The 20,890-nt window shown below is 33.5% G+C and overlaps 1 protein-coding gene across 2 annotated transcripts in view; it reads right to left on the reverse strand.

Moving 5' to 3' along the window:
- Positions 1–265: 265 nt before the first annotated feature.
- The window catches only part of LOC129792762 (solute carrier organic anion transporter family member 74D), a 36,175-nt gene continuing 15,550 nt past the window's right edge, over positions 266–20,890 (reverse strand). Inside the window, exons 1-8 of one of the 2 annotated variants that reach the window (XM_055832113.1) lie at positions 17,662–18,819; positions 6,210–6,868; positions 5,764–5,938; positions 5,447–5,686; positions 5,014–5,331; positions 2,534–3,403; positions 2,252–2,428; positions 266–2,086 (exon numbers count right to left, since the gene is read on the reverse strand). In XM_055832113.1, coding sequence (XP_055688088.1) covers positions 1,947–2,086; positions 2,252–2,428; positions 2,534–3,403; positions 5,014–5,331; positions 5,447–5,686; positions 5,764–5,938; positions 6,210–6,827 — 2,538 coding nt within the window. In that variant the 5' untranslated portion in view covers positions 6,828–6,868; positions 17,662–18,819 and the 3' untranslated portion in view covers positions 266–1,946. Of the gene's footprint in view, positions 2,087–2,251; positions 2,429–2,533; positions 3,404–5,013; positions 5,332–5,446; positions 5,687–5,763; positions 5,939–6,209; positions 6,869–17,661; positions 18,820–20,890 lie in introns of those variants that run through there. The other variant, XM_055832114.1, reaches the window with a different exon arrangement.

Raw genomic sequence — 20,890 nt, forward strand, 5'->3', positions numbered from 1 at the left:
ACAGAGGGCTTAGTGAAATTGCAATGATTTTGAATTTTTCAAGCTTTTAACGGTTTATAAAGCTTTGTGCAGATTTTTAGGTTTAGATTAATTTAAGAGCTTTAAATTATGATTATAATAAGGACATTTTACATTCAAAAAAATGAATTATTTAGCTACGTAAAAGATAAATTCGCAAATACGTAAAGACGTTATTCGTTGTATAGGGACATTAGTGTATCCAAAGAAACCTAAAAAATATATATTAAGAAAAAAAACTCATAAGTATAGAAACATTCTTTTTATTTTCATCATCTTTTTCCATCATGCACAATTTTACGTCCACAATATTTATCGTAAAAAAAGTTGTGAAGAAAATAAATTTTTGATAATCCTGTTCCTATATCAGAAAAATAATATATTTTTGTGATTTTTTATTTATTCATTTGTCAGGGCCATTATATTAGGTACACTAACATTAGTTTGTATATATGTAATATAAAAAAAAACACTATGAGGTATAAAAATCGTTTCAAAATATTTGAAATAGATATATTTTATTCTAAAAGAAATATCATTTAAAAAAGAAAATATTTATTTTATTTAACATGTTTGTTACTGGCATTTATCAAATTATAAATTCTCTATTTATTGTTGCCTTCTCTAAACGTAATTAATCCATATTAGATTAATTGCAATGCAAAAGAATCATTTCTGCATTGTTTTTTCTTTCTTTCATGAAATACGTAAATATGTAAAGTTTCTTTTTTTTTACAAAACAGATCGGCAGTTTTTTGGATTGTGGTTGAATTGTTTGGAGGACAATTAGGATGTATTTTTTTCCTATAATTTTAGTAGAAAATAAAATACAAATTATATATTTTTTATTGTAGAAAAAAATCTTTTTTTTCTCACATTATTAATATAAAAAAAGATTACATTTTACTCTCTATAAAAGACGGAAAATGTAAGCATAGTGTATACGTATTCGCTAATCATTATCATTTTCACTATAAATTCTCTTAAAACATTGACTAAAAAATTATAATTATAAATCATCACTAGCTGAAAGTATGATCGCATTATTTTTTTTTAAATGTTTTATATCCTGCAACAAATAATTTCCATTTTAATTAATGCTTCAACCGAAAAAAAATACTCAATTACTATGGCACAATATTTTTTTCTTCTCATTTGCTTGGCCGATAGAGTTTGGGAGATATTTTATAAAAAAAAAGATAATCAAGTGCATACTTGAACGTGTGATTAAAACTGAATTAACTAATAATTCTCATTGATATTTGAGGAAGAAAAAAAACACGAAATTACACATTGCCCCTTTGTTGTGAGAAACTAAATAAGATACAAAAAAATGGATACACTGAGACTAGCACAGAGAATAAAATAAAAAATTGCCGATATGAAAAGATTCTTGATCATGTTGGAAGAGAAAGATATTGCATAATTTCTTGAGATAATATAAACTATATACAATTTATTATGTAAAAAAAAGAATTAACTGAGATTTTCATTTTGTTCACACTCTATATAAAAAATACATTATATATAAAACAATTAATTAATATTAATAACACATTATTTACTTCATCTAAAGTAAAACTAAATAAAAAAAGCAAGAGAAATATTATAGCCTGTGTTTATCAAGATAATCACCGCCATTTTATCACTAATTAACATTATCATTCACAATTTTTCATTTTCACATACCTACACATACTCTATGCATATTATCGCCTTGCACTAAAACTTATTTTTCATTTTTTAGGATCTCTTTTGATAAAGTAACAACTTAAAAAAAATGACACACCATCGATTATTCGATGCTGTTCCATACACAATCATCCAATTTTCATTTTCTTTTTGTAGAATTGGATGTGAATATGTACAAATATAATCAGTAGCTATCGAAGTTATATGTATAAATTTTTTTTAACATTAATAACTTTTTAAACACGTGATTCAGGCACTGTTGATTTTTCTTGGTCAGTCTCTGAGTTGGACCCAGGGTCGATGTCGATTCGATGTGCTTTCTTCCACACGACCAAGTCCATGAGGAAGGCAAGGGCCATTATTCCGGCAGTAGCTCCTAAAAAAAAACCAATAAAAGAGGAAAAGAATTATTTATTGGTTACATTAGGGGGCGTAGACGGAAATTTAACTTTGTGTATTAGTAGTCTTCCTTTTATGAAAATTTATTAATATAAACAATAATTGGGACGTTTTATTTATTTTTTTTTAAATTTAAACTTACCAAGGAAGAGATGACGGAAAGTTTGAATATTGTAGAGTGAACATGCTCCTGGTTTTCCACATACTGTCTCCCAAACCAGGCAGGCTGAATCTACGACAGCTCCGTAGATAATAGGACAAGGAACATTTCCAAAAAGACCAATGGCAAATTGTATGATACCCATTGCCATGGCTTTGTCTAAAAAAAAGAAATTTTTTTTTATTAAATTAAAAACGAAAAAGCATAAAAGGTTTTCCTATACACAAACGGGTAAACTCCTTTCTAATAAATCAAAAGCTTTACCTTTGGGATCCGTGCATCGCATTATGAGAAGCATACTGCCAACTTCGGATGTACTATGCATGAAGACGAAGAACGAGAAAAGCGAGATGAAGAGCCAAAAATTCTTGCAGTTCCCATCGCAGTATCCACTAACAGCATCTGGTAGATGCGGATATTCGAGATTAGGTGGGATGCATTGGCATCCTGTGAAGGTCATTCGACCATTCTCTGTCACACTACTATTGCAACCGGCATGGCAAGAGGAGAAATAGGTGAGCCCATCGGAGCCACAAATGGGTGAGAAACGATCCAAATCGCACTGGCACGTGAGGTTGCACGTGGGCTCAAACTTTGCCTGTGGTGCCCGATTTTCCGGTCGGAAACCCACCAAATCATCCATGGGGCATCCAACAAACATAAGAATGGCCATTCCGCATGCGTACACCATTGCCGTAAAAGCAATCCATGCAGCTACCGATCGTGCCGTGGGGCTGAATTTGAGTATCACCACCCCACTAATGACAATACCCACACCCATAACTAGAATACCACCCACGCCCGAGATTAGATTTGCATCGTGCGCTGTGAGTCGAAACTGAGATTCCATGTACTTGGGCAGGAAGGTGTACAGGCCGGCTACGGGTAGGAGATGCAGCACTGATGATGCTGTCCTAAACATTAGAATATCATTACGTAGTTGTCGTTTAATTGTCTTTGGAAAGTCCTTTAGTTGGGGTGTTTTGTACTCTTCCTCTTGCTTCTCCATCTTCTTTTGTGCCTCAATTGCACGCATTTTCTCAGGCGGTGGTATACGATTGCCACGTAAGTGCTTCGGGAAGGAGAACATTGCCAGGGATGTTAGAGCCATCAGGGATGAAACCAAGACCAAACCTAAAAGAATAAAAAAATATACAATATATTAGAACATTTATTTTCTTAAGATATTTTTTCAAAAGTTCATCTAATTAAGCATTGGATTCGTTTCATTTTATCTTGGCAGAGAGAAAGACAATGAAGGAGCTCGTCGTGAGAAAATATTACATAAATCTTGTTGCTTTTCCTCGTCACAAATCCATAAATAATTCCTCTGCAGAGATGATGGTGAGCGCGAGAAAAAAAAGCAAAAGATATCGCTAAAATAATCACAATAATGTGTCATTCTGGGGAAAACAACATTTTTTTCACCTTCTTTTACTTGAACATGGTCAATTCTGTACCCAAAAAGATGTTTCTCTGATTACACAAAAGGGGGGTAATGTGTGCTAATAAAAAGACCACGAAATCTTTCACAACATCCACAGAGAGAATGCAGGCATTTTTATTCTTTCCGAACACAAAATTGGAGTGTATAAACGTCCAATTAAATTCCAGTGAGTAACACTCCTAAAATGCATGTTATGCACAACTTTTCCATTTATGGGTGATAATTTCAATTTGATTCTCTTTGCTCCTTCATTGTCGCCACTTGGTCAATTTCTTCATTTTTTGTTTTTCATCAATCTTGAGATTGGATGAAAAAGGAAGTTGCTGATACCAAAAATGATTTTTCATTGAATATACAAGCTTCAAAATTGACTCTGATGCTTCCAAGAAGCAGAAAAAAAACTTTTTACAAATAGGTATATAAAAATCCAAAAATGAAACTCTGAATTTTGTGCGAAACAAGATGTATCTCATCGTACCATTTTGGGCATGTTAAAATTTTGGCATTCACTCCGGAGGTATTCGGTACACTCTGTTAGAATTGAAACGTGATTGGCAATTATTATAAATTTAATGCTTTTTTCGTTTAGTGTTTCGACAGTAACTTTTTTTTAAAGGTAGTATGAAATAGTCTTGATTTTTCTTTTACCTAATAGCAAAAAAAGAGATAAGTTTGCAAAATGTTTAGAAGGGGTGAAAGAAAAAGCACTCAACTATAATTCCATAAGATCCATTAAACTACATATATAAGATTTTATCAAAGAGTGCAGATGAATGGTCGTGGGAATCACGGAGGAGCACCAAATACCATTTAAACGAAGTTGAAGGTGTCCAGTAAATATGTAATCATGAAGAAAAGGGAACGCGATGGTGAAAAAAAGTGCAAGAGCTCGTGAAATTTACACATTTTTTGACAATGCTCTCATACAAATTGATGCATCGACTTCACATCTTAATTTCCCATCCATAACGAAAAAGATGCAAGAGGCAATGAAGAATCAATGCCCCCCTGTTATTAAGACGTTCTCGATCGAAGAGGAGAAACAATCGTTTAAATAACATATCCAATGGATGTTCCATTATATATTTAACAAAAAAAATTAATTTTGCGTGTGAGGTCTTCTGGGGCTGCCAAATAAAATGCAGACTATTAAAATTACCAATTCCTTCATTGTGTGTAATTTCACGTGATTAACCAACCCACTTTTTTAAGGTAAAAAACGTCTCCTGTTTTTTTTTCTCGGGGGGCAACAAAGTATTGTATAGGTACATATATAATGCTGCAATGTGTTACTCACCCAACCACCAGGCGCCCACCCACTTAGGGTCCGACGGTCCAATTCCCGGATCAACTGATATATTCACGTACACACGCGTGCAGAATGAACCTAGAATAAAGCCCGCTGCAGGACCCAATATCCGTACGCCAATTGTGATGGCAATGTAGATGGGGGATTCGCGGCTTGCAACGTTATCATCAATATAGGGAATTCCTAGAGTTGATACGGCTGTCTGTCCCACACCTACACCAAGTAGACTCACGAAGAAGATAACCAGAACTATAGTTGTGAGTTGTGAGTGATTCTCTTGTTCTATCAATATATCATCTTGGCAATCTGCAAAAAATAGACAGATTTATATTTATTTATCATTTTCGAACCAAAAAACTAATAAAACCTTTGAGTACGGTACGAAACAGGTCCTTAAAGGCTTTCAAATAATCTAACTTACCACCATCGAATCCCATACTTGAGTTGAATTCATTAGCGAGGCATAGATTGAGATTTGATTCCGAAAGTAGGGGACTTGTTGCGGAGCTTGTGACTAGCGAAACACCCTGAGAGGATGTATCCAATACCTTGGAACTTCCACTGCCGCCATTGAAGACATTGCTGGCGTGCAAAAGTTGGTCGCCATAGATAAAATGCGGCAGGGTGCAACCAAAGGAAGCAATTGCAAAAAGCACCATTCCTGCGAAAGAATAATCCAACATTTAGCGATGAGAGAAAATATGGGGCAAATCTGGAAAAATCGATTGGCACACTTACCACAAGCGATCCACCTGGGTCGATGACCTCGTCCTGCGTAGTATGTGAGAAAAAGGGCGGTACTGATTTGACCTACTTCTGTGGCACTCATCAGCATTCCCGTCGTCTTGGATTTGATCTGGAACAGCTTTTCTATTGTCGTTATCACACTAACAAAGTATGTGTAGTACATTCCCTGCAAAAAAACGGATATATTATATATTATCTCTTTCCTATATATAACAAATAAAGTTGGGAACTAATATATAAAAGAATTGTATTGATTGCGTAAATTATTAAACGATACCAAAAGGGCTTTGCACCCCGAATATTCGTAACAATTTCATCAGCAGCAGGGAGGTCATTGAAACCTAAACATTTTACGTCACGTCAACATGCTTTCGTTTTGAATATTTTTTTGGGGGGGAAATATTTGAGTGAGTTCGATAAGCTGCGGTCGCATTTACCTGCAATATCCACGCCAGCAAGAACACAACCATAAAGACGTGTGTTGTGGCGAAACTACGTGCCCATTTGGGCTTACAGGATCCAATGCCGCAGCTTGAGTCATCCTCCGGTGTAGGCCTACGTCCCGTGAGGGGATCAGCTTCGGCTGATACTTTGTCCGTATGCCCATTCTTGGGTTGTGTATACACCGTCTTGCCATTGATCAGCAAGGATCCGTTGTTGTTGCCCTGGCCGCTGTGCTTCCCATTTGATTGCTCCTCACTCTGCGGTAACTCTCGCCACCCACCATTTCTTGCATCCCTATTGGGTATGGGTTGGTGACTGTTGGCGGCAAGATGTGGTGGACCTTTTGACCAGTCATTGTTGTTGGCCAATCGGTCGTCTGTGGGTAAGAGTGGGCTCCACGTGTGACAACCGTTTGCATTTTTTGTGATGCCATTGCGACCATTCTTGAGGGGAGATGTATTCGGTGAGGCTGCCAAGCCACCATTGACTTTTTCCTCTGAATGTGTGATGCCGTCATCGGTTTGTGGAATAGGTTGCCAGCCCCGTCCACTCGACATCCCGTCTATCGATGGCACACGCGTCTCCGTACGAATATCGTCCTCAGGACTCATTCCTCCGTAGAGGAGTTCTCACTGCTGATATATTACGGATTCTGCAAAGAAGAAGAGAGAAATAGAATTTTTAAATGATTTATTAAGCTTTTTTTATATTTTGGCTTTGAACTTTTTTTTTGCTTTAAAGTTCTTTGAAGCATTTTTGACATATTTTGTCAACATTTAGCTAATTTCGAGTGAAGGATTCTCTATCAAAGTTTAGTTTCTTCATAGTTTTTTTCCCAAGCCACGTGGTAAATTCTTTGTGACTTTCTTCATGACATATGTATGTACATAACGTATGGGAAATGTTTCAAAGAAATCATGATTTTTATGCATTCAACTCAAGTCACATTGCAACTAATTGCTAGGCACAAATCGTTGCATAGTGGTGGCACAAACTATTGAATTTGTAATTGTTATCAAAAGAGAAGAAGAAGGCAAGAAAGAAGTGCATTGATAACATTTTGAAATGCGACAATGAGCGAGAGCTAAATCAATTGCATAACTCCTGTATGACCGGGAGAAGCGCATCAGACAGCTCGATGATGGATTTCTATTTGGAGAGTTGAATGAATATAAAATTCAAATAATGGAATTTTTATTCAAGAATTAAAGACACGTCGCCTCACGGACACACATAAGGTATAACTGTGGTACAATAGTAATTCCGCTAATCAAAGACGACGTAGTTGGTGCTAATTTCAATAACTAACAAAATTCGTAACCAGTGCGTATTAGACGTCATTTCACTGTGTCAGAGACCTTCTTGTGGGTATGGAAAGAAGAAATGGTATCCATCGAGTGAATAGTTCCCCAGAAATATCGTGCCACGAATAAATTTTTTGAGACATCGATAGATCATTCAAACTATTGTACAAGTAGCCAGTATGTTAGATCTCTCCCCTATAAAATATATAATGATCTGTGGTTTGAATAAAAAGTAACACACTCTCTCTATATTCTCCGCATACAGTGTATGCGGCATAAAATAAATTCACTTTACACAATAGATGACAAATTGCACAAAGTGAGCAATTAATTTGATCTTGAGACGGTGGAGAGTCACTTTTCTGATTCGCCTATTTGACCGATGACGGAGTGAAATTACGCGATCGCTGAGGATCGCCGGTCGCGTGCAGTCTGGCTCGATGATCAATGAATCAAAGAGGTTTCTTCTCTTCTGCGTTATACTTTTTTTTAATGTTACTCCCTCCGCAACCCGATCATCATGCAGAAAGAGCTTTTGAAGGGTAAATAATCTGCAAGTTTTGTGTGGCAACAACATACAATATCAATGAGAGCATCTTTTTGTGCCACAAACACAAGATCTCTCTAATTCTATTGCGATCTGCCACTTCTCTCCAGCCTGGGATGAGGGGCAGAAAGACTGTAAGTCTCGTCGTATATGTCAACAAAGTGGCTAGACACTGTTTGACACCATCTGGAGATTCTGCAAAAATAACACTTCACTTGACCTTCGCCTTGAAGAATTTTGTATATAATATAGATGTTGGTGCTTCAAAAATAGCACTCGCTTTTTTTTTTTATTTAAAAAAGCTTCAACATTATTTTATACCATCGCATTCCTAGTTGGGGGAGGTGGGTAATTGTTTTCTTTTACTGCTTCATTCTCTCATTAATACAACAACAACCAAAAACACCTACGTGAAATGAGCTCGAATCACTGCCGAGATGGGATAAATTCTACGAATTGTGCGTGTAAATTTATTTAAAAGTTGGAAACCTTGGGTTCAAATTGACAACGAACAAAAAAATCTCATAATTCACACTCCGTCAAATTGAGGGCATTTGAATGGAATTATGTGGAAGTTTTCCTTCACATATCATCATCATATTGTACAACAAGATTTAGTGCGCGGTGAAAAATTTCGTAAGGAGCAGACCAGACCGGAAACTGGTTGCTATGTATTTACGACGACAGCCAACACACAGATAAGTGCATTGATTAGGCATTCGTCATCCGGTGCAGGGATAAGTGAAATACTTAATTAAATTAATTTTTTATCTCTACAATATGCTTCTACAGATGACATAGAAACAGAAAGATATAGAGACAAGTGAGGTGAACTATTAAGTAGTTGACAATATAAGAGGTGTCTATCTAATTAAAAAATTATGATGATCCACATTCCATCCACCTGAGCAATTTCATCAACCCACAGCGAGTTGTTTGATTGTGTGGGATATCAGAGAAAATTATCAGAATTTTAGACGAGGATTAGAATTTTATAAATAAGAAATATATAAATGATGAAATTATAAAAGGCCTGCTGAAAGACTCAAGAACAGTTTTTTTAACCTTCGATGGATCGAAATTTTTAATCTCAAAGCTTTGATCTTAATTTTCTCTCAAAAAGATTCAAGTTTCATATTATGGAAAAGAGTAAAAATTTATAAAATATTCTTACAAATTCAACAATTCTTTTCCGAATGTAATTTTAAGTTTGCTTAATTCGATTTCATTACTTTACGTAAATTTTTTTTCTATTTTTAAAATTAGTAAAATTTCTTATGTTATTTATAAAATTAATCTTTTATTCAGTTTCTCTCGAGATATATAATTCTATTCTTCATTATATAAAGGCAAAAGATTGAAATATTGAATAGAATTTATGTATTCAAAATGCATGTTGGTAATTTCGTGTTGAATGGAAAAAGCTCAATTAAATGGATATTTCTATGCAGATATTCTTTTAGCTTGGTGTGTGGAAATGTAGGACATTGACACTGGAATTTCCCAGAAATGCTTCTTGACTCATATATTATGTGCCATTCACTTCCCTTGAACGCACCAATCATTTTGAATTTTCGTGCAGAGTTATAACCTCCTCAACCATAGTTTTTTTTTCTCTCCATCATCTTTCCTCAATCGTCTCGTGTTGAATTTGAGAAGGTGTAAATAAACAACAATTTTCGTCTCTTGCGATCATTACCCTCTCTGGCCAATTGCTATGTTTTCGCTGGGGCCATTCATTCACAAGAAGAGACTTTCTTGTCCAAATAAATGGACTCCAATGGAACTTTTTTTTTTTATACATCATGCCTTTATTTTGCGGTAACCAAGAGGGATTTGGGGGACACATTCTTCGTTCGGGAGTTATTTTTTTTCTTCAATTCTTCAACATCGGCATATAAGAAGTAAGAGAGCGCGCAAAAATTTCATTTGTTATATTTTGGCACCTCGACACTCTTCATAATCGATGTGCGGCACCAAATGAAACGATATACTCATGTTCAACTTCAACTCTGCGCAATGGTAACCCTCAGGATAAACTTGATCATGAATCATTTTTCAGTTTTAATTATTTTTTCTCCAAGTCTTATATTATTTTTATTTCTTGTTTCTTTTTATTGAAAAAAAACTTTCATGTAAGTTGTGAAAAGTTTTGTAAAAAAAAATCTTTTAGAGTTTATTATAGTACAAACAAGAGTTTTAACCTCTCCAGCAATTTTCTTCATTCTATTCTTAGAATTTTTGTCTTCTTCAATGTTTTATTAATTTTATACGTAAAATTTATACAAGTGAATTATTAGTATGTGTAAATGACCTGACTCTATTGTGTTTTTTTTTTCAAACATGGGGTGAAGGGCGAGAAATCCGATGAAAAAGCTCAAAATGTATTTTCAATGAAATGCATAATACTATACGCAATTAACGACCATATTGCATTAATCGTGCAATTGTAATTATTTTTATCGCACCTTGATCAATTTGGCAAATTTTTTTCTACACCTTCATGTGCAAAATTTCCAAATCCCCACATTGGCCGGCAAAATTAGCTAAAAGTTGGAAAATGTTTGCAAGAATGTAAAGGACAGGGAAAAAAAACTCACAGAGTAAGAATGAAAAAGGAAATTTGCCGTACAAAAGAATTCTTTGTCATTCAGCACGCGATTTTCTCTCTCGTTTTTTCAACAAGAAACTAACATTTTTTTATCGTCTTGTAAACGTAACTTTTTTTTCTTTAAAGGTTATAACGACATTTAATAATCTTGTCAATATATTGCCAAATTGTATAGATAAGATATCCTACCACAGAGCTTAAGCATTGATTATGGTGTTAAGTAAAATTCAACAGAGTTTATTAAAATATTCAATTTTTTTTAACCTAAAAAGATAACATGTGAATTTCCACGAAAAAAATCTTGTATTATTTATATTAAAGAATACAATCTTTGAATAGACAAGAATGTATTAATATTATGCGAAAATTTTTAAATTAATCTTTACTATTTGTTCATGACTTTTAAAAATCCCCAACAACTTCCAAATTAAGTGTCACGGTCTATAATTCACCTCGATTTTTAATCAAAGGTACAAATAAATGACAAACAAACTAAACATAGACATATTAGGATCCAAAAGTTCCAAAAAAGATTTGGATTCTGTAGTTTAAGGTTTTTCAGCAAATTCGGAAAATCAATGCCTATTACATTAAATTCCACATTTATTCAATTCTAAATTCTGCATTAAAATAATTATTTTTAAAAATTAGGACATAGATTTTGAAAAAAAGCTTCTTAAGAAAAGCTTTTTAAAAAGCAGCACATAAAAATAAAGTAGGATAAATTGGCAAAAGGTTGATGCGTTTGTAAAGCGTATGCGTGATTTTTTTCTGTTGCTGTATTGTCCGTATTGTCAGTGATGTTGAATTGTATTTAGGCTTTTTATTGTACCGCCTGGAGAACTCACAATGTCATGATTCGCGGCGTTTTTATTAGGGTAGGTCGCAAAATTAGAACTATTTTGTGCCTGCAGCAAAAATTCACGAGACATTATTCCTCCATCACGGTTAATTTTTTTTCTTGCACAAGAAAAAAAATATGTTGGAAAATTTACTGACATCGCAGTTATATTTGTCGAAGCCAAACTCCCAGACGCATTCCGTGTCTTTTGCCCAATCCAGAAGAAAAAAAAACAAACAAATAAACCACCACAGATACGTCTTGAGACTGATATGAAGAATTTTTGCGTGTTGCATGTGACCCTGAATTTTTCTTATCACCAAAGCGAGTTTATTTCTCCTGCTTGGTATTTTTCATTTCTTTTACTGGGACATTTATATAAGTCTATCTATGTATATTTTGTTTATTTCTCTCGCTTAAAAATTCAACAAAAAAAAGTTTTGGGAGAACATACATATATAGTGAAGCCTACCTAATTTTAAGTGGCCCTAGTGGTCTTATTTTATATGCTTTACCTACATAATAAATTACTTAATTTAAATTAACATTTATTAAGAACAATTTGTAATGTAATTGACAAGAAAATATTGAAAAAAAAAATAGAATTAATTGTGGCCAAATTCTAAATTTTATTGGGAATTATTTAGGTTTAATAATTAGTTAAATATGTCTGAAAAATGTATGTAAAGCCCACATTGAATATTATGATTACAATAAAGTGGTAACAGATAACTGAGATAATTTGTTGCAAACAATTTCGGATTTGTCTTTTTTTTCATAAATAAAATCGAACTTTAAATTACATGTGATTTGTACATGAGGCTTAACGAGAAAGCTTTGCAATATTTTATGAATCTTAATGATTTGTGTAAAATAGTATTTTATTTTTAAAGCTCTAGAATGTATCGTAACGTAAAGAAAAGAACAAATAAAAACACTCAGAACTTGTTGCTTCTATAACTCAAAAATACTTTTAATTGTAATCTATGATATTTCTATAAGTCAAGGTCGTCTAGGTCTCAGCAGTAAAATTGAACATGTTCCCATAAATATCGATATGTTCATTAATCTCCCCCTCGGTAAACATCATCCACTGAGACGAATCTGTTGAGCAAATACCGTGGAGAGGAGTGTAATTTTATCACAGCCAGACACTTGAAAAGTAATAAAGAAATGAAATATCCTTGACAGCAATGAGGCAAACAATCGAGACAATTTTCATTGCTTCTTCTTCCACAAACTTTATCGAATGTTTTTCCAGACCTTTTTCACTTTATGGAATGTGTTTTGGGCACACAAATCACCCCAGCTTCGATGCAACGTAACATGCACATGATTTCGCTATCGTCTAGCAATTTTTATTTACCGCCCCTTATCTTATCTCCACGCAGTATAGAAAAGGAAAAGAAAAAAAAAATAAAACAAAATACATGTTGGATCTACAAATTTTGCTGCAATAATGGTACGCGAGCTGCTATAGCGTGGTAAAAGGAAAAGGAGGTGCACTAAGAGATGAAAATGTACATAATAATGTCAATTTGGTTATTTTGTGCTTCTCTCTCTTTTACCATTTCTTTCGTATATATAATGTACCTTTTATATTTTATTTTCAATTTCATTGAGAATCTAATTGCAAGTTTCTCACACAAATACATACCGCGAGACAGTCTCGCGAATCGCGAATAATTTTCCATGAGACTTGATATTGAAATCGAAAGCGCGCCGCATTTTGCGCCATAATTCCCATCTCACGTCTGGTGATCGCGATCTTTCTCATGCTCGATGGACTCTATGCAGGAAAAGAGCCTCGTGGCATAAGGTGATGTCTTGCGATTCACTGGGTTATTTCATCCATCTTCACAGATCCACAATTCAATCGGCTGCCGGCTATAAAGAAGCTGAGTGTTGATGCAGTAATTGGGAATAATTGTTCCTGTAATTGCATTTAAAGTATGATCGACATATTTCCGATGATTGACCACTTTTGCCATCTCTCTTTGCATTACGATCATAAATTCTATACATTTATTAGAAATTCGTTCTTGACTCATAAGTGTGAGTTTTAGCAAGAAAAAAATTTAATTCTTGGCATATTTCTAAATAATTATACTTTAGCTAATTTTATTGTTTACTATTTTATTAAGATTCCTATTCAAAAATTAATTTTTATAAAGAAAAATCAAAGAATATTTTGTTTCTTTCCTGTTTTATATGATTTATAGAAGTAAATAATCCTTCGTGATTTAGAAAAATAATTAATTTTAACAGAAATATGTATATTTCATTTAGATTACAATGTAAGTGTATAGGATGCTTTAAACTTGGAATGTACCTTATCAAACAATATTTTCATTTAAAAAGCAAGATAAAGCTTATCTATAACAGAGTCCAATTTAGGCCAAATACACATTCATAAAATTATTAAAACACGATCAAAATGGTTAGAGAAACAAGTATGAATATTCAATAAAAATATTTTCTCAAAATATAAAATATATTTTCGAACAGAACGGTAAAACAAATAAATACAATATTACCTAAATGTAAAATAAAATAAAAATATAAATCATTTGTAGTTTATCAAATCAATGTGTTTGTTTGTGAAGAAGCAAAAACATTTATTGTTGTCCAAAGTAACCAATTAAATATACACGTATTGTATCACATTTCATTAGCTGGTTTCATTTATATTTATTTTATATATAAGACATAACATTCACAACAACGAGATTCGACTTTGTGTGCAAAAAGCGCAATATTTTTGATCTTGGGAAGACGCGAGAGAATTTTTTTCTTTCTTTTAATTTTTGCTTACGCGACAACCATATTTTTGCTGACCCTGATTTGGGGTGCACCAAGTTCTTTGCCATGAGTGAGAATGAGAAGAAAATTTTTTAACAAAAGTCAGCAACAATGTGCAATCAATTACTAATAATGCTGATTTTGTTAAAATAAGTTTAGACAAAAATTTGCATATTGCAAAAGAATATTAAATGTTATCGCACTGGCTTTATGAATAAAATTTATATTAAAAGACATTTGGACAGATCGGACGAAATGGAAATTTGTTTTCGCCACCAAGTGTGATGGTAAAATAAATTAGAAACTATTTCGCAGCATTAATGGGAATTTTGTGCAAAAATCTCGCCCACTTATGAATAATATTTAACTATATAGTGTGAAGTTTTTTTTTGGGTGAATTTGAAATGAGAAAATTTGCGGAGATGTGTCCACTGACAAAAAAAATTAGTAATCTTTGTATGTTTATAGAAATTGTGATTCTTAAATTTTGTCAGCTTATTTTGATACAGTTCTTTCTTAACTCATAATTCCATCATGATATGTTGTTAATGAAAAGGGACGATTCTTTAACATAATTCAAGGAAATATTAAGAAAAAAAAAAACAAATATACCTAACTTTAAACCATCACAAAATATTTCCCTATGAAGAAATTGTTACCTTATTAAATAAAAAGCAACACCTGTGACTTTGCAAAACAGCAAAATCGAAACTAACCAATCCCCGATGATTTTGCAAGAGAAGTCGTTTGAAAATAAACCTTCATTCTCGTTCATTCTTATACTTCTTCCCGCCATTATCCTCAACTTAACTCTCGCTGTTTTCTTCCATACGACAGTCGGGAAGAAAAAAAATAGCATCTTCTGCTCTACAGGTTTGTCTTCACTACAGAATGGCATACTAATCATTTTTATTGGCCTGCGCAAGAACTATCTGCAATCGTGTGTGTTTTGTGTTCTACCCGAAAAAAAACTACAACTCAGCAGAAATGTGTTTAGCAATTTTCCATTGGCAAAAAAGACATAACAAATAGATGATCAAAAAGCAAAATGAGCAGAGCTAGAAGGAGAAATCTTGAGCTATAAAACACTATACGATTTGGCTATTAAAGTGTAAAAGAACTCTTTCGGTCATGGACAAGTTTGGAGTCATCGTGAATCGAACTATTTTTTTCCTTCCTCTTTACATACACTAATAGGAAGAAGTTTCGGATGAATTTCACAACATTACTTGTTCAATCATATTATGAGTTTTTGCAGTTCTGGAAAAAAAACTCCCCATTATCAATTATGCCCGAAGTTTATTCGCTATTTTATTCCTATAAATTAGACGTAAATCCCACGAATAATTTTCGGATTTCGAACTATTTTTTTTTTCATTTTTTCTTCCAAAAATTAAATCTCATTTTCATCAAATATACATTATGTTGTATTTATATTTAAAAGAGCTGACTACTGAAATCAGTAGTCGACCAAATGTCTGCCATGGTTCAAAAATACCTGTAAAGGTATGGTTGTAATGGTTGTAAAACCATTCAAGGCAAGTGGGCGGCATTTGCTAAACTTTTCAAACGATACCTATACTGCTAAATGAACTTATATCTTCAAAATAAATCATTTTTTCCATTCCGTATATTAATTAAAAACTTAAAAAAAAGCTTTTTTTTGTGTAATACCCACCTAAAACGAGTGAAACTATTTTTTATGATTTTTACAACTACATAAAAAAATCCCACGGAAGAGCTTAAGATGAAGTACAAATAAAAGAAAATTTTCTCATGATCCACCATGCTGAATTACACGCTACAAAATCGTAAGTGATTTTGAGGTCAACTTTCAATTTTATTCCCTTTCCTTTTCGCCGAGAATCACACACATTGTAATGCGAAAGCAAAGGAAGAAGTGCTTCTGTAAAGTGTATATACGCCAAAAAATCATGGCAATTTCTCTTGGCTTTTGACTTCTCGCCTAAAAGACAAATTGAACAAGTTACTCGGCAATTAAACGCCCTCATAAGCGGCATTTTCGGGCAATGAGTGGGTTTCTTCGAGCGTTCTTTTCATTAAGCACTGAAAAAAAGTACATACAGGGTGGTCCTTGGTGTGAGTTTTTTTTTATGTTATTGAATACTTTAAATTTACAAAAAAAAACATGCAAAAAATGGAATTTCTGGGAGAAATTGGATTAGTAAAATAGACATTTGACTAATCGATAGGTAAGTAGATGATTAAAGTTATCCGTATTTGATACACACTGAATGATTTTTCGAAAGATCTTTTAAGACCAAAATAATACATTTTATTCATGATGTAGTTCAAAGATGCAATAGTTTTGTTGTTCTTTGTTGAGAAAAGAGTTTATTCGCTTAAACATTGCATTTCATACAATGAAAGAGAAGAAAAAACATAATATAGTGACGTCATTGTCTACATTTTTGCGTATATTTTGCCGGCTTTTCCTATCTGATCCTATTGGAAAATGGGAAGTTTCTTTAAGTATTTCTTATTCTTTTTGAATCTTTTATAAGATTAAGTGTCTACCGATTTGTCCTAAGAAAGAGGTTTTTCCCATTGTAAGTGAATAAACTTCTTTAGTTCATTTTGTTTTCTGATTTCCTTATTTATTTAGGTTTTATATGTTTAAACATCCTTATTTTATTAACTTAATTTGTTATTGAATTCAATTGATTTTTATGAAAATAAAACTTTTTTAGCCAATTTTTGTGTTTTCAAAGCTTTCAAAGTAAAGCGTAGTAAAACTATAAATAAAAAAAAGAAATATTTTTATGATCACCCTACATTTCAGTTGTAATTCAGACTGGCACAATTTATCCCATCCTGACAATATAAATTATTTACTGAGACGAGGGCAAGAGGATGCATTCTCATATGATGAGGGTGGATGTAATAAGCAAACAAACATGGTGTACATACATTTTGAGTGGAAAAATGCCACAATGTACCTATATTTATTATATATTTCAGTGTTTTGTTTGTATTTCTATCTCACGAATATTTCACTTCTGAAAAACTATATTTAGAACACGCAACTTGTGTGCTCTACTTATTTCTCCAAATGTATGACTTGAGGAGCTGCTGCAAATCTATTTTCAATATATATGGGGTGTTTGAGAATTGAAAATTTATAAATTGAGGCGAATTGAGGTGTGTGTACCACATATGCATAAATGCGATGTTGCAATAAATGTTGCTGGGATTTTTATGTGTAAAAAAAATATTCAAGAATGGTATTTGAGCTTTTTCTTAGGTCACGATACATAAGTTGGTTTTTTTTCTTTTCTTTCATTTTCCTCTATAAGACCCCATCATAACTACCACATACCTTCTGGAACTCCAGTAAGTTAGCTTCTTAAAAGCAAACAGGAAATCGGCAAGATGTCACGTTTCTTGGCTTTGCACACTCCCGATGTTGTCTTTCTTCAGATGCTCACAGATCGATAGTGTTATTTTCATTAACTGGTCGAGTGCATGACATAATTACACTACTAAATTATATTGTTTCACGTTGTGTTGTGGGGGCCTATTTGAAGAATCACTTTTACTTTTGATTTTCTTGTTTGTGGCTTCTCATGCACACACCACTGCGGCTCTATCCCTCCCCTGCTCAGCGGCGGAAAAATTAAATAACCTACAACACTCCACTGCTTTTTCAACTGTGTGTGATCTGTCTCATTGAAAACAACAATTTCTAATTTTACTACCAACCACGGGAATAATGTGGATTTTTCTGTGATGTTTTGACGGAGTCAACTCCAATGGAATAATATTCTATGGAGGAGGGAATAGAGTTTTTTTTCAATTCATTCGTTTCAGTATATGTATCTGGTTTTGTGGGAATTCTTTCTTCTACGAATAAAACACACAAAAGAAAAAATGAAGAAAAAGAAAAAAAGAATTTATACTGAAAGATGAACTCTTTGAGCACACAAATGCACCTATTGTTGGGATCAAATAAAATTCTTCAGATACCGTCGTAAGATGCACTGCCACTTTTTTGTGTCTCTATCCGTTGACTTTCCACCAGACACTGAATTATATTTATTTGTCCAGTAGTTTTGGCACCTTCTATGGGGAGTCTTGGAGTATGATTGCCTCCCTCCTCAAATATCTCAAAGAATTATATATATATTACTATATATGTATGTATATATATAATAGGAAAGATCACTTTGCGTGTGACTTCTGTGACACTCTCTCAATGACTGACAACGATGACATGGAGCAAAACGCACAAGAGCATCGCTCAAAACACCGAAAAACCATAGTATGTATGGCAATCGAACATCACAGACACCACACTACTATATATGCCCACATATATTTTATTATTATATATATAGCACAGTATATATATTTTTTCTTCTTCTTCCAAATGGACACACGGGACACAGTTAGTGGTATTTTTGTGTCTATATATGAGTGTGTCGTGTTGGAAGAAAAAGGGGGGAAATTCCACCTTATCGCCACAAAAGTTAAATAGAGACTGCTGTTCGGAATCTGTCGGGGTTCGCAGAGGCCGCCAAGTTGTTCGTGTCTTGCCGATATGACGAAAAATGAGCAAAATAGAAGAATTAATACATAAATGGGTTGCTATATATTCCCCACATATATAGCACACGCTATATACATCAAGCAATATGTATATACAGAGAAACAGAAGCGAGTGGGAAAAAGACCCGCCAAATACAAATAATTCCCACACTACTACACACAATGCTAGTGTATGAGTGTATTAAATAAAAAAGTTTTTTTTTCTTTAATTTCATTTTATACCTTCGCGGAGAGACGATTCATGATAAAAGACAGAGAGAAGTAACAGAATGTTTTCATTGTACACCACGCAGGCGTGTGCAACAGAGAGAAATGCCGCTCAAAAGAGGCGAGAGAGGGAGAGGAATAGTAAACTTTCATTGAATGGAGTGCAGAATATACATAGGTAAAAGCTCACTCTCGCTGTAGCAATCGATACACAACAACTTCCGCCGGATAACTTTTTCAATGGGAGAGTGAGAGTAGTTGCAACTTTCATTTTCACTCTACTGTCACTTTTCTGCTATATATTTTCTACACATAGTTTGTCGTCTCGTAACTAAAAGTTCACCATTAAAAAGCTCGAAGCGTGTCACGGAGAAAAAAAAACATTTCTCAGTATCACCATCTTGCTGTGTAACATGACGTTTCAGCAAGTGAGAGTTTTTTCAAGTCTCTCACAAATATAAAGCCACATTTTCTATACATTCTCTGTGTTTTCCTCAAACACATTTTGCTCTATTGCGAGAGAAAGAGAATTCTTTCTCTCCCACTCTCTCTCAATGACTCTCTAGAACTTTTCATCGTGAACCATGAGATTTCAGAATTCTCATGGAAAGGGAAATTTTCAATTGAGAGGATTTCTCACCAAGAGATATAAATCTGAGTAAGTAATATTTATATAGTGAGTATAGGGGAATGTGGGGAGAAGTTAGTTCTTTATAGAAACCATAAGAATTTAAAATTCAGAAAACTTTACTCTAAGATGTCTCGCTTTGAGCTTTTAAGAAAACTTAAACTTTCTATCAATTTTAATAAACAGACATGAAAATCTAAATATCGTTAGATCCTTACGGACTTCTTATTATAATCTTTATTTAAAAAAAAAAATAACACAATAAGTATAAATTGTTATTTTTAAACGAAATAAAAAAATATTACAACACTTTTACTTTACTCGTGCGTGTGATAAAATAAAGATTACTTCAAGATCATTCAGGTTAATCTGGGTTAATCTATAAATGTATATTGTCTAGAGAGGGTATGATAAATTCATTACAAATGACCATAAAATATACCAAGATGTGAACTTAAAGTAGAATGAAAATTTCTGTGAGAAAAAAAAACAGAGAATAAGAAAGAATACACTCAGCAGCGTATCTCAATTCGCATTTACACAGCTCTTGAGGCAATATTTGCTATGCGATGAGAAATGTGTGACGCTGGAAATTGATAACCTCATTGTCCGCAGTCATACTGATAAAGAAATTATAAAATAGTTTGGCCCCAATTCCATGCAAAGCCCCGCGAAGTATTAAAAGGCATTATACATAAATTGCTTGCCAGGGATTTTTCTTATGTTTATATACCCAGCCGAGATACACAGAGCGTGTGTACATCTCTCTTGTTACTGGAGAAGGAAGTATGTTGATTTTTTTTTCGGTTGTGGGCTTGTGTACTTGAGAAGATCTCGGTCAAATCTTAAAATGCCGGTGAAAGTGAAACATCGCGGTGTACCTACATTCGACGGCGAAATGAATGGGCGAACAAGTCCCGTGTGCTGCCACACAATTGAGCCCCCCTCCTGCTTAAGACCGGATTTCTTGAGGTGCAAACATGCGAATCAATTCTAGGCTTAATTTCACTCTCACAATTCTTTATGTTCACCATGTTCACCATTTATTATAGCTTAAGGTGGTTTTTTTTAGTATAATTCACAAAAAGCACCAAAAAACAACCTCATAAAGGAAAATCAAAGTGATTTGTATTATGTACAAAATTTTGTAAAAAAAAAAACAAAT

Source organism: Lutzomyia longipalpis, chromosome 3, assembly GCF_024334085.1.
Source record: "Lutzomyia longipalpis isolate SR_M1_2022 chromosome 3, ASM2433408v1".
In the NCBI taxonomy this organism is placed as follows: Eukaryota; Metazoa; Arthropoda; class Insecta; order Diptera; family Psychodidae; genus Lutzomyia; species Lutzomyia longipalpis.